The 12,027-nt window shown below is 51.6% G+C and overlaps 2 protein-coding genes across 2 annotated transcripts in view; one reads left to right on the top strand and one right to left on the bottom strand.

The window, feature by feature from the left end:
* Positions 1-12,027, bottom strand: part of DCAKD (dephospho-CoA kinase domain containing) — a 135,066-nt gene that overhangs the window by 40,569 nt on the left and 82,470 nt on the right. The gene's annotated exons all lie outside the window — the stretch shown is intronic.
* NMT1 (N-myristoyltransferase 1) overlaps positions 1-12,027 on the top strand; it is a 38,372-nt gene that overhangs the window by 18,644 nt on the left and 7,701 nt on the right. Inside the window, exons 4-8 of the mRNA XM_084615684.1 lie at positions 375-516; positions 3,970-4,088; positions 5,625-5,716; positions 10,400-10,516; positions 11,340-11,510. Of these exons, the coding sequence (XP_084471810.1) occupies positions 375-516; positions 3,970-4,088; positions 5,625-5,716; positions 10,400-10,516; positions 11,340-11,510 (641 nt within the window). The remainder of the gene's footprint in view (positions 1-374; positions 517-3,969; positions 4,089-5,624; positions 5,717-10,399; positions 10,517-11,339; positions 11,511-12,027) is intronic.

Genomic DNA, 12,027 nt, shown 5'->3' with positions numbered 1-12,027 from the left:
CTTGAGGATGGCTCGCTTCACTTGTCCTGCTGGCCCCTGGGCTCCCGTGCCTGTACTTTACAGTTTCTTAATACAGACGTGCCTTGGACGCAGCTAACGCCCTGGAGATGGGGGGCATGTCAATGTCATTCCACAGAGTATTGTGGGAGAGACATGAGCAGGACGGGCAATAATATCCTTTGTGCTCCCTGCACCTCCTAATTCCCCATCCCCACCCGCAAGCGCTGCCCTCATTCAAATGCCCAGAGCAAGTCGAGGCACAGGTGGTAGGACCTTCCTTCTTGTCTGTTTTAGACTCAAGCTCCAGGAGCCGACAGAGTCTGGTAGCATGGCTCACTGGTCTGTTGTCTTGTGCCCCTTTCTCTGCTACTCAGGTGAAACTGCCAGCTGAGAGGATCCAGGAGATTCAGAAAGCCATTGAATTGTTCTCTGTAGGTCAGGGACCCGCCAAGACCATGGAGGAGGCCAGCAAGCGCAGCTACCAGTTCTGGGACACACAGCCGGTACCCAAACTAGGTAAGTACCTTATGGGCATCCTTCCTACGCTAGTGTGTCCTGGATCCCTTCACCATGACCATGACTGTGTCCTGGGTGGTGGTAAACCCCAAACTTCTGTATCCGGAGTCTGCCTAGCCCAGCCTTTCCTGAAGCAGGTTTTTGGTTGGTCAATATTTATCGTTCTCTTTGTAGCTTGATACTCCTCTGTCCCTCATCATTATAAATGGATTCTATCCTCACAGCACCCATGTGAGATAAGGAAACCTTATCCGTGTTTTACAGATAGGAGAAACCAACACGGGGAGACTAAAGGACTGGCCCAAGGTCACACTGGGAGTTGCGGGCAGGCAGGAATTGAACCCAGGTGTTCTGAGTCCCATTCTAGTGCCTGATCCACTAGACTATATTTCCTTCCATTGTTGTTCACTATTGTCATGGTGCAGATAGGTGACTAAGACTTATGCCAGGGCCGGTACATTATCATAACTAACTTGCAAGGCTCTCTGTCGAGATTCTCCTTTTGGACCCATCACCTTAGTATTTGGGCTGGCTTAGGTAGGTTTACTTCATTTTGTTTTTCTTCCATAATAACACCACCCAGCACAGCCCAAGCACAGTAAGGCTGTCAGGGATACCCAATATTTGAAACGTAAATTGCCGAGATCCTAAAGACTCCGCTTAAGTTGGTATAAGTTTGCAGTTGAAAATAATATTTTTAAAGTTAGAGCCATAACATTTGCTCATATTTGTCTCATCTTTGTTTTGTCAGTGGAAACTGCTGGTTCCAAGTTCCTTTAACAATTAAACCAACCCTGCATTTGATCAGTTTTGCCAAGTTCCAAGGAAAGTTGCTGAGATCTCCACAGGTCATATTCAAGTCTCTCTTAATCGAACTTGTTGTTTCAAATCCCCTCTTCTCCTGTTTGAGTACTTGAATAAGGAAGTATTATTTACCCCTTCACATCTCAATGAACGTGGCGTCACCCAACAAAATTAATGGTCAGCAGGTTTAAAACAAAAGGAAGAACCTCATTACCGGGGATGTTGTAAAGGCCAAAAGTATAACTGGGTTCAAAAAAGAATTAGGCAAGTTCATGGAGAACAGGTCCATCAATGGCTTAATCTGCTTCTTTGTTCGACAGCGGGGACACTGAGACACAGACTTTGCCAGTGTTGCTGTGACACCGGTGCAGAGCTGGTAATCAAATCCAGGAATCCTGACGCCCACTAGTCTGCTCTCAATCTCTCGACGTAAGGGAAAAGCAGTAAATCTCCTCAGCAGGGCGGGATCGTGACAAGAAGTCTGACCTGCTCATAGTTCAGCTGGCCAAGCTGGCCTGGGCATTATCTCTGGAGTAGTTCTTTGGAAAAGCAGCAGCTTCCCCCAGTAAGACTTGTGCTGACCCTGTTCGAAGGGGGATTTTAGGTCACTTGCGCACTAATAACTGCGTCTGACTTGGTGAGTGTGCACTGAAGTGATGCTGTCCAGTAATGAGCCATTCCTCTGTCCTGGCCACAATGCTCAGCTGACAAATGGTTTTGAAAGGAAGAGAAGCTCTTTGATGCGGAGAGCTGTGTCTCTGGAAGGACTTTGCGTCCTGGAGGAATTGGAGCAGATCTCTGCAGAAACTCCCGTGGTGTCTGTGTGATTGCATTGCTTCTTCTTTCTGCTTCTGGCAACGCCCACCCTAGTCCAAACTGAGCTGAGAAGAGCTTTACATCACAGTGGCCAAACTGTTAGTTTTCTTAGGTGACCCAGGGTTTGTTCCTCCTTGCGATGACTGGGAAATTGGCTCTTTTCAGCAACTCCTTTGAAGAAGCCTCTGTCTGATCCCCCTTGCCGCCCATGTCACGTCTGGCTAGCTCTGTATCCATTTGTCAACACTGGCACCTTACCAGTGTATCTGATTCTTTATCTGGCTTTCTGGAAGGGCTGTTCTGTGGAAGGGAATGAGCTCAGGTAGTCTGGCACGCAGACCTCAGTCCTTGTTCTGTTGTCTGGATGGTTACTGTAATACACCAGTGTGCTGTAGGTGTCCTAGGGGATGGGAATCCGATCCTAGAGCGTGTGAGGATCCCAAAGGGCTTTGTAAACATCAGTTAAGCATCACAAACCCCTGTAAAGCAGAAGGTGTTCTCTCCATTTCACAGATGGGAAACGAGGCACAGAATGATCAGGGGCCTTGTCCAGAGGTCACATCAGTGGTAGTGTTGGTACCAGAGCTCCGACTGCCTGAAACACCCCCCACCCCCGGCTCTCAATACTACACCATGCCGTCTCCCCTGGTGTTTGGTTAAAGGACAGTATCAAGCACGCAGCATGACTTGTGCGATGCTCCTTAGAATCTGGTGAACATAAGTAGTCTGGATTTGAGGGGTCGGATTTTCTAGCGCTCCGCATTCATTGAGAGCGATGGGAGCTGCTCCAGGTGAGCACTCTGGCCCTGAGGTTCTGGGGTAATTAATTCTCTGGGTTCTTGTTTGGATCTTAAATTCACCTCTCTGTTGCCTAGAATTTTTTTTTAATCCTTTTTTTTTTTTTTCCCTTAACGGGAGGCATGAAGACAATGTGGTGTACTTTCTTTTCAGTGGCACTTAATTAGCACCACCACTTCCTGGGCTGTGCTAACCTCCCAGTATGGCTGGTGCCCAAGTCGAGATCTCTTGGCTTGATAAAGTGCTTTAGGAGTCACAGTAGTTAAACAAAAGTAGCCTTGTTAATTTCAACTGCATTTAAAGCACAGAGGGTGGGAAATCCTGGCGTTTGCCAAATGGCAAAAGCTGGAGCTGGCAGGGAGAAACTCTCTTTTGGAAGCTTCCAGGAGGGTATTGCGGACAACGGGGGAGTTTCAGGAAAGGGCTGGCTGGTAGGCCAAGGACTATGATGGTGCAAATTCACAAAGAGAAAGATCTGCTGTTTGTGGCCTCCAGCTAATACCATCTCGGGCTGTAACTTTGAGATCTGACCCGCTGAGGGGGTTGGGTTTGGTCAGTAATGGAGTGGGAAACTGAGGAAAAACCAGCATCTGCAGGGAGGAGTTAATGATTCCATAGAGTCACCCTTCCCTCAGAGTAAGAAATAAACCAGTACCAGCAAGCAGCAGGCGGCTGGTGTGGAAGCATCGCCTTCCAAGTGAGGCATAAAGCCAGTGCCTGTCCACTTCTTAGCCCTGGGCCCAGTCAGAGTCCAGCTCTGCTCCCCTAAACCTGCCTGCCATTTAATGGAATGAGCTCTTCAGTTCCTCAGCTCCATGGCGTAGTGTTGCTGTGTACTGTTAAACAGCTGTTCTGCTCCTCCTGAGAGCTGGCTGCTTTTCAATAATGGGGGAATGATCCCTGTATATACAGCTGTGAAATTTGTTGGGACCCTTTGGGGTGAAAGGTGCTCTCCGAATGTCAGAGCATGTTATTAAAACGCAGGTGGCTCCCAGAGGCTGAGGGACCGTTTCATTGTTCCTGTCTCTTTCCCAGGAGAAGTGGTGAACACTCATGGGCCGGTGGAACCAGACAAAGACAATATCCGTCAGGAGCCCTACACCTTGCCCCCAGGCTTCACCTGGGATGCCCTGGACCTGGGGGACCGAGGCGTGGTAAGAAGGGCCAAGGCAGGACAAGCCGGTTGGGAGGGGTCTCTAATGTAGAGCCCCTGCTGTGGGCCCCGAGTACTGAGCTGCTGGAGTTGTTTTTGGAGCCGTAGAATTCGTTCTCTGCCCCACTTACCCGGCTCAGGCTAGCAGTTGGGCTGCTCTCTCCTTGAGGCAAGGGGGGCCTCTGCGCATTTGCAGCTTCAGTGTCGTCAGTCCCCCTACCAGACCAACCCTCCCGGCGGGAGATGGAAATTCCCACCTGTCTCTGGAGCTCGGGGTTGGGCGACCCAGCAGGTGCCTCCCTGGGAATCTAAACCTGCCTGCTGGAGATGAAGTGAGCCTGACAAAGAGGAAAGAAGCAGGAGTGTCTGTCCCCCCCTCAACTCCAGGGCCAAGGTTGCACCCACAGATGAGTTGGGAGCTAAGAGGTTTCTCCCATATCGAGAAGAGGGCACGTGGCAGCAATGGCCAGAGCTGGCCAAGGACTGCTCCTGCAGCAGCAATGACTGGCCCAGTTACTGTTGCACTGGCTTACTCCCGGGGGGATTCGGCGCTGAAAAATAACAAAATTTGCACCAACAAAATTAAAAATTCTGCACACAATATTTTAAAAAACTCTGCATATTTTATTTGTCAAAATAACACACTATAAAATTAGGCCAGTTTCAGTTATTTAGCTAATTTATTTCAAAATAGCTGTCGGCAAGTATGTCTGTGATAATACAGACCAAAAAAAGATGCCCGTAATTTTTTTTAATAAATAGATTTCTTACTAGGCATTTTAATACAGAACTTTGAGTAATTCATTTAAATTACAATACAGCACTGTATTTCCTGCCCCTGTCAGAAGCAGTGCAAAGGCTTGGGGGAGTCAGGGATAATGGAGGAGCTGACGGAGAGGGAAAAAGCCTAGAGTGAACCTGGAGGGTTGTTGGGATTGGGTGGGAGAAGTATAGAACAGGGTGTTTTTGTGTGGGGGTCGGGGGGTTGTTAGGGAGTTGGGGAGCTTCCGCCATGCAGACCCTGGCTGGCCCCAAGCCTCTCCCATTCAGTCAGGCACATCTGCCCCGTCCCTGTATCCTCATCCCCATGGGTCTCTGCAGCCTCTTCCCTCATCTCCAGGTGTCTCTGTAGCCCCCAACCCCAGGCTCGATGCTGTCACCCTACTAGCTCCTGAGTCCACGCCCCAGGCCGTGACCCCCGGCAGCCCAGTGTGCCCCACTCTGTCCTAACCTGGCTCCGCAGGCAGGTTATGAACTTCTGCTCTTGGCGCGTCCGCGGTAATGGGTGCTTAGGCAAAGGAAAGGGGGAGTTTGAGGGACATGCTCCATGGTACTCAGGCAGCAGCTGGTCTCTTGACATAGGAGGCCACCTTCAGCGGAGCACCAGCATTAGCTTGGCCTTTTGAAGGGTGTTCTTTCCCCACAGCAAATGGGATTTCCCCTTGTCGCTGCTGCTGTCCAGTCAGGGGGCCCAGCTGAGGGGGGCTGTTACTGACTAGCCGGCTTTGCCTCCTCAGCCGACTGATCTCTCTCTTAGCTAAAAGAGCTGTACACGCTCCTGAACGAGAACTACGTGGAAGATGATGACAACATGTTCCGGTTTGATTACTCACCTGAATTCCTGCTGTGGTGAGTAGCAGGCTCTTCCCAACCTTGTGAGCAGGGGCCAGGGCGCATGGGGATGGGGGCCCAGCAAACCTGGCTCCCCTGGGCTGGTGCTGCAGCTATCTGTTGATTCTCTTGCCTCCTTCCCCACCAAATCTCCCTTCATCCACTGCCGTCCCCATCCCGCCACATGCCCAGTGGTGTGGAAAGGTCGATGTCTCTGGCATGCAACCCCAGGTATCCTGCAGGAGGATTTGGACACATGTGGCTCTTCCTGCTCTGAACTCCTCTGAGCCTTGGGAGGGCAGAGCATCCCAGCTCTGAGCTTGTCCCCGACCCTGACTGTGCTGTTCCCTTGGAAGGGGGCGTGAGCACAGTTAGCTCAGTCGCTTCCTGACTCGACCTGTGCCCTGCTGCCCTGGAGCTGCAGCATGAAGACTCCGATGACCAGATTGTGCCAACAATATAAACTTGCTGTTAATTGGCTGATAAGGCCAAGGTGGCATTTCTGTAGAGCCTCCTTCCTCATCCCCGTGCCATGGGTAAATGTTAGCTGTGGTTACAGAGGAGGGCAGATTGACCCATGCCAAAGGTCACTCAGGAAGTCAGTGTCAATGCTGGGGACTGATCCTAGATCTGCCTGGTCCCCTGCCGTACCGGGTTGGACCCGCATTCTGGGATGCCACCTGATGTATTGGGATTTCACTGAGCCTGCCTGCTCCACTAGCCTGGGCTCCCAGTCCCTGTTTTGCGGAGTCAGGCTCTCTGGCCACACACTCACAGGTAGGGAGCACCAGCTGTAGAATCACACAGAGGCTGCAGACAGTTTCAGCACGGAAATTGCCCAGCACTCAAGTGCAGCTTCCCTCTGGAAAGTACACCCAAGATAATATTGTCTTGCACTGTATAGAAAGATCTGCACAGTGCAAGCTCATAAAAATTCGCTCTCTCTCTCAATGTGAAGAGAAATATGCACAACTTCTTACCCCCCCTCTCCCAGTTATAAATTGCACAAACTGGGTTATGTTATAATAAACTGTTTTCTCGTTTAACTATAAAAGGTAAAGTTGAAGTGATTATAAGAGATAGGAAACAAAGCAAGCAGATACTAAGCAAATAAAACAAAACACGCCAACTAAGTTTGATTCGCTAAAATGTAATTCCTCACCCTAAATGTTGACTTGGGCAGGATGCAGAGTTTCTGTAGCTTAGATTTCCAGTTACTTCTCTTTACAGACTAGACTCTTCTGTCTCAGGGCTTGGCTACACTTGCACGTTATACCGCCGTAAAGCCTCCCAGAGTGCTCTACCTTACTCCCCGTCCACACTGGCAAGGCACGTAGAGTGCTCTGACTCCCTGGCTGGAGCGCTCCTGGTACTCCACCTCCCCGAGAGGATTAACAGCTATTGTGCATCGCCGGAGACGCTCCAGCTCCAGTGTAAATGGGGAGTAATGTTATTACGCACTGATTGACCTCCGGAAACTCCCCATAATCCTTTTAACTGAAGCGTCCTCTCTTGTTTGGTTGTGAGCTCTGGACGTGGACATGGCGTTGGGGGACTGCTTATCAAAAAAACAAACAGCTACTGTTTGCTTTGAATGAGTGAGAGCCAGGCAGGGGGGCTCCATTTGGAGTGCCGACAGCTAATGTTTGCTTGAAGAGAGAGGCGGTGGGGGGCGGTTGGGGTCCCTTTCCAGGAGCAGCGGCTTATCTCCTCTATGAGGAAAAAAGAAACAGCTGCCCTTTGCTTTCAGTGAGTGAAAGAGAGGCGGGGGGGAGGGGTCTGTACTTACAAGACAGCGTGCTGACATACTCTCAGCACCCCAAAAATCCACTCTCTCTCCCCTCACACTCCCTGTCACACTCCACCCCCACCGCCCCATTTGAAAAGCATGTTGCAGCCATGTGAATGCTGGAATAGCTGCCTATGATGTACCGCTCCCAATGCAGCTGCAAGCGTGGCCACGACAGTGCGCTGGCAGTGTGGACAGACTGCAGCGCTTTCCCTACTCAGCTCTCCGAAGGCGGGTTTAACTCACAGCGCTGTACATCTGTAAGTGTAGCCAGGGCCTCAGTGTTGACTCAGCCCTTGCCTTTCCCTCAGCTTAGTTCCTTTGTCTCTTCAGGTGCTTTTAGCAGTCTTACTTCGTGGGAGGGAAGGCAGCGAAGGGAGAGTGCTGATGGCCTTGCCTCCCAGCCATAAATAGAATTTACATAAGGCGGGAAGCCTTTGTTTCCAATGGGAAAGTACCAGAAATGTCCAAAATAGTATCTTCCATCACATGATCTTATTACCTGACCTTGCAGTGTCAATGCAGCATTCCAGTAAACGTCTCAGGAAGGAGTGAGATTAGCATTTTCAAAGTTCTATTGTTCTCCTTAATGGCTTATCCAGGATGGTTGCTTGCTGTCCAGCCGGCGTTCCCCAAGTACACACACAGTTGTAATTGTTACATAGTCAATATTCCTAACTTCAGATACAGAAATGATACAAATTGGAGGATCACATTCAGTAAATTATAACCTTCCCAATGATATCTTAGAAGACCCATCCTGCATAAAATATACCTTAGGCCATATTCATATCATAACAATATTTCTATGAAGAATATGGAGTATCATGGCACGCCAGGTTCCTCTTCTCAGAAGTTCCAACTAATCCCCAGGCTCTGTGCATTCCCTTCTGCTAGGAACTGGTATACATGGTCACGTTCTGGCCTGGCAAGATACCAGCGGTGCCTTCAGCATTGTACGTCTTGGTCACCTGTGAATGGTGGTCACTCTAATCCATTCCCTACCCAATACGCTTGCATGCTGTGTGGCACAGCCAGGCGAAGGAAAGGCCTTGCTGTGAATTAATGGCCTTGCTGTGAAGGGTGATTAGACAGAACTATATTGTCCGCCCCGCCCACAGCAGCTGAAATCATGGGCCCTTCCTGCTGGGCTGGGGCTGGCCATCTCTGTCCTCGCTTGCTGTGGTTGTGTTTGCCATGTGATTATCTCCTTACCCATCTCCTCCAGGACCCCAGTTCCTTCACCCTCTTCCACTCACTTATTGCATCTACTTCAGACTGTTGCTGTCCCCTTGCCGGTCCTGCAGACCCCTTGCACACAGCCCTATATCTCTGCTACTCTTTCTAGAGTCTGGATCCTCTTTCATGCTGCATGGGGACCATTCCAAGCATTCCCCCTCCAAACTCCCTCCTCCCACAGATGTACCTGCCTTGGCCTCCTGCTCCTTGTAGGCTGCACACCTCCTTCACCTGAACCATTGCCTGGTCCCTGTGCTCCTCAGGCCAGGGACCAGCTCTTGCTAAGAAGCAGTCAAAGCACGGGGACTGTGCCAGTGTGATATAAATAACCCATGGCAGCTCCCAGCATTCAAAGTTCTTGCTCACTGCATAGCCCTGGGAGGAAGCCCCTCGTTTAGCGATTCTTAGATTTCAAGGCCATAAGGGACAATCATGATCCTTCAGTCTGACCCCCTGCGTAACACAGGCCAGAGAACCTCACCCAGGGATTCCTGCAGCCAGCCCATAGTCGGCTTGTTACTGTAGGCTGGCAGCACGGTGGGGTCTCTTGGGCCGTAGCTAGTATGGCTTTAAACCTGAGTCTTTGTGCTAAACTCTTGGTGCGCTCCATAAAACAGCAATAACACTAATGACCTCCACATCGGAGGGCTGCCAGGTTGTGAAGTAGTTGGAAATCCTGGGGTAAAAGGTGCTCTGTATGTGCTATTGATTAATTCTTGCTAGTTACCATTGTATACCTGTACTGTATACAATGGGTGCTGTATGCCATTGCCATGGTTGTGAAGAACCCCTAGCGTTTTACAAGTAGTGTATCACGGTAGCTGTGCACAGCGATAACCCACCCAGCTGTGTACAGTTCAGAGTGATAACCCTGCAGCTGTGCACAGTGATGGCTCTGCCTCCTGGCCGCTACGCCTGTGTCATCTCCCTGCCCTGGGTCGGGACACTGCTCTCCTCGAGTTCGCTTCTAGTCAGCCGCAAGACGGCAGTTGGGTCCCTCCCAGCCCGATGAGGGCTCCGTGCCATGGCAGGGGCTCTGACGTGCTGCTCAGTGCTGTGCTCGGGGTGGGGGCTCGCCCTTCAGACAAACAGCCATAAAATATTAATTCTCTTCACAAGCGAGTCAGGCCGAGAACTCTGGGCTGGGGTCTCCCCTGGGCTCTGGGCTCGCTGCTCTCCTTGAGAACAGTGGGGCTTTGAGCACTGGCCCTCTGTGAACACGGCGCGAGGCCAGCACTGAGCACTGGCGAGACTCGCACTCGTAGCTCTCCTAGGGTGAGCGTGGGTTGCCCATGGCACGGAGGGAATCTCTGGTTCAAACGGTGCCCAGCTAGTCGTGCTGTGTGCTCTCCACCTATCAGACTTCTCTTTTGGTGGCCTAGATCCCACTGAGGTCCCTGGGCTGGAAGGTTCTGTGGGAAGTCCCAGGATTGCCTGGCCCATGGAGGCTGAACGTTCTGTCCTCATCTACCTGGGATTCCTCCAGGCCAAGGCTGAAGCACAGCCCTTGGGCCCATGCTGTCCAAGGACAGGGCTGCACTGGTGCCTTTTGCCCGCACTAGAGTCAGCCAGGACGTTGGGGGGAGGCAGGCCTGTTGGAGAGAAAAACGGGTGCCTTGGGGCCTCTGGTGCAGGAATATGCAAGGACCAACAAAGGCTTGTCCATTCTCCAGGGCTTTGCGTCCCCCCGGCTGGTTGCCCCAGTGGCACTGTGGGGTCCGAGTCATCTCTAGCAAGAAGCTGGTGGGATTCATCAGTGCTATTCCAGCCACGATCCACATCTACGATTCGTAAGTGCCTTTCTGTTCGGCTCAGTCTCAGTTCTTCCCCACTGTGGGGTCGGATGCTCCTGGGCTGGGTCGGAGGGGTCCTTGCGGGGTCGGGCCTGGTGTGCACCGCGGGGGCTCTAGGAGTGTCCCATGATTAGGGAAAGGGGGTTTGGTTAAGGTGGGCAGCTCTTGTCAGAGGAAGTCTCACATACAAGAATCTCCAACACTAGCTTTGTTAGTGCTTCCTAACATGGCCAGCATACAGCTCTGGCTGTAGGAAAGGGACTTCGTGTGGAAATTCTCCAGAGCACGTTGTTCCTTGGACAACTGTTGTGCTCAGAGTAAAGTTCTCAAAAGCGCCTAAGCAACTTGGGCTCCCCAGGGGCCATGGACAATGAGACCCTCTGGCTTCCCTACACCAGTGTGATGCTATTTACGCAGCATCGAGGATGGGACAGCCATGATTCTTAGTGCATGAGAAGCACAAACCCAACCTGTGTGACTTACCGAACGCTGGTAGCAGAGGGCTCCTGTTCGAGAGGCCAGGCAGCTCTGCTGTTGAATTGCTTCGCTGCGTAGCTAGATGAATGCAGCCCAGGAGTGGGGCACGGAACTGGTGACAGGTGATGGCCCGGAATGGGCAAATGGGGAAACCTCCCAGTCCCCTGGCCTGGTTTCTTATACTAGGGATGTCCCATGTCCCTTCTGCAGAGCAGGGAGGGGTGACTCCCATCTGCCCCCTCCCTCCCCAGGTGAGGCCATGCTCTGGGCCTGGGGAATTGGAGTAACCCTGCCAAGACAACTCTGTATGACTCTTTCCGGGTTTGTTCTTTGTCCTCTCAAGAGAGAAGAAGATGGTGGAGATAAACTTCCTTTGCGTCCACAAGAAGCTGCGGTCTAAACGGGTGGCCCCGGTTCTGATCCGGGAGATCACCCGGCGGGTTCACCTGGAGGGGATTTTCCAGGCTGTTTACACTGCAGGGGTAGTGTTGCCAAAACCCGTCGGAACTTGTAGGTAAGTGACGCTCCAACAAGCAGTGCAGACTTGGCCCTTAACAGACCCCTCTTCCCATGGCTTGTTAGCAGCGCACTCTGATTTACCCACGATCCCACTGGGCTGAGTGGACCAGGTACATCCTGGGGTTCCTCCTGCTAGCAGTGTCCTTCAGGGAGTTGGCTGGACAGCTGTGTGTGTCCTCAGGGTAAGCTGCTGGCTCTTTGAAGGCCATGAAGCAATACCGTGTCGAGGACTCCTCCCGCACATGCACCCCAAGTTGCCCTGGCTTTTCTCTCTGGGAGCCGTTGGGTGTGAATTACTATAGCCCCTAGAGGCCCCAGGCATGGACCACGGCTCCAGGGTCTAGACGCTGAACAGATGCAGAACAACAGACAGTCCCTGCCCCAAAGACTTTATAATCCAAGTTTAAAACAGGGGAAGGCAGGTAGATAGACACAGATGGGAGCCCAAGAAAACAATGCAACAGGATTGGTCCACATGATGGGCAGTGGTCTCAGTACACCAGCGACCTAGC

The sequence above is a fragment of the Lepidochelys olivacea genome (genome assembly GCF_965140295.1).
Source record: "Lepidochelys olivacea isolate rLepOli2 genome assembly, chromosome: 27".
Classification (NCBI taxonomy): domain Eukaryota; kingdom Metazoa; phylum Chordata; order Testudines; family Cheloniidae; genus Lepidochelys; species Lepidochelys olivacea.
Note: the sequence above shows the minus strand (reverse complement) of the source record. Positions and strands in the feature narration are given on the sequence as shown.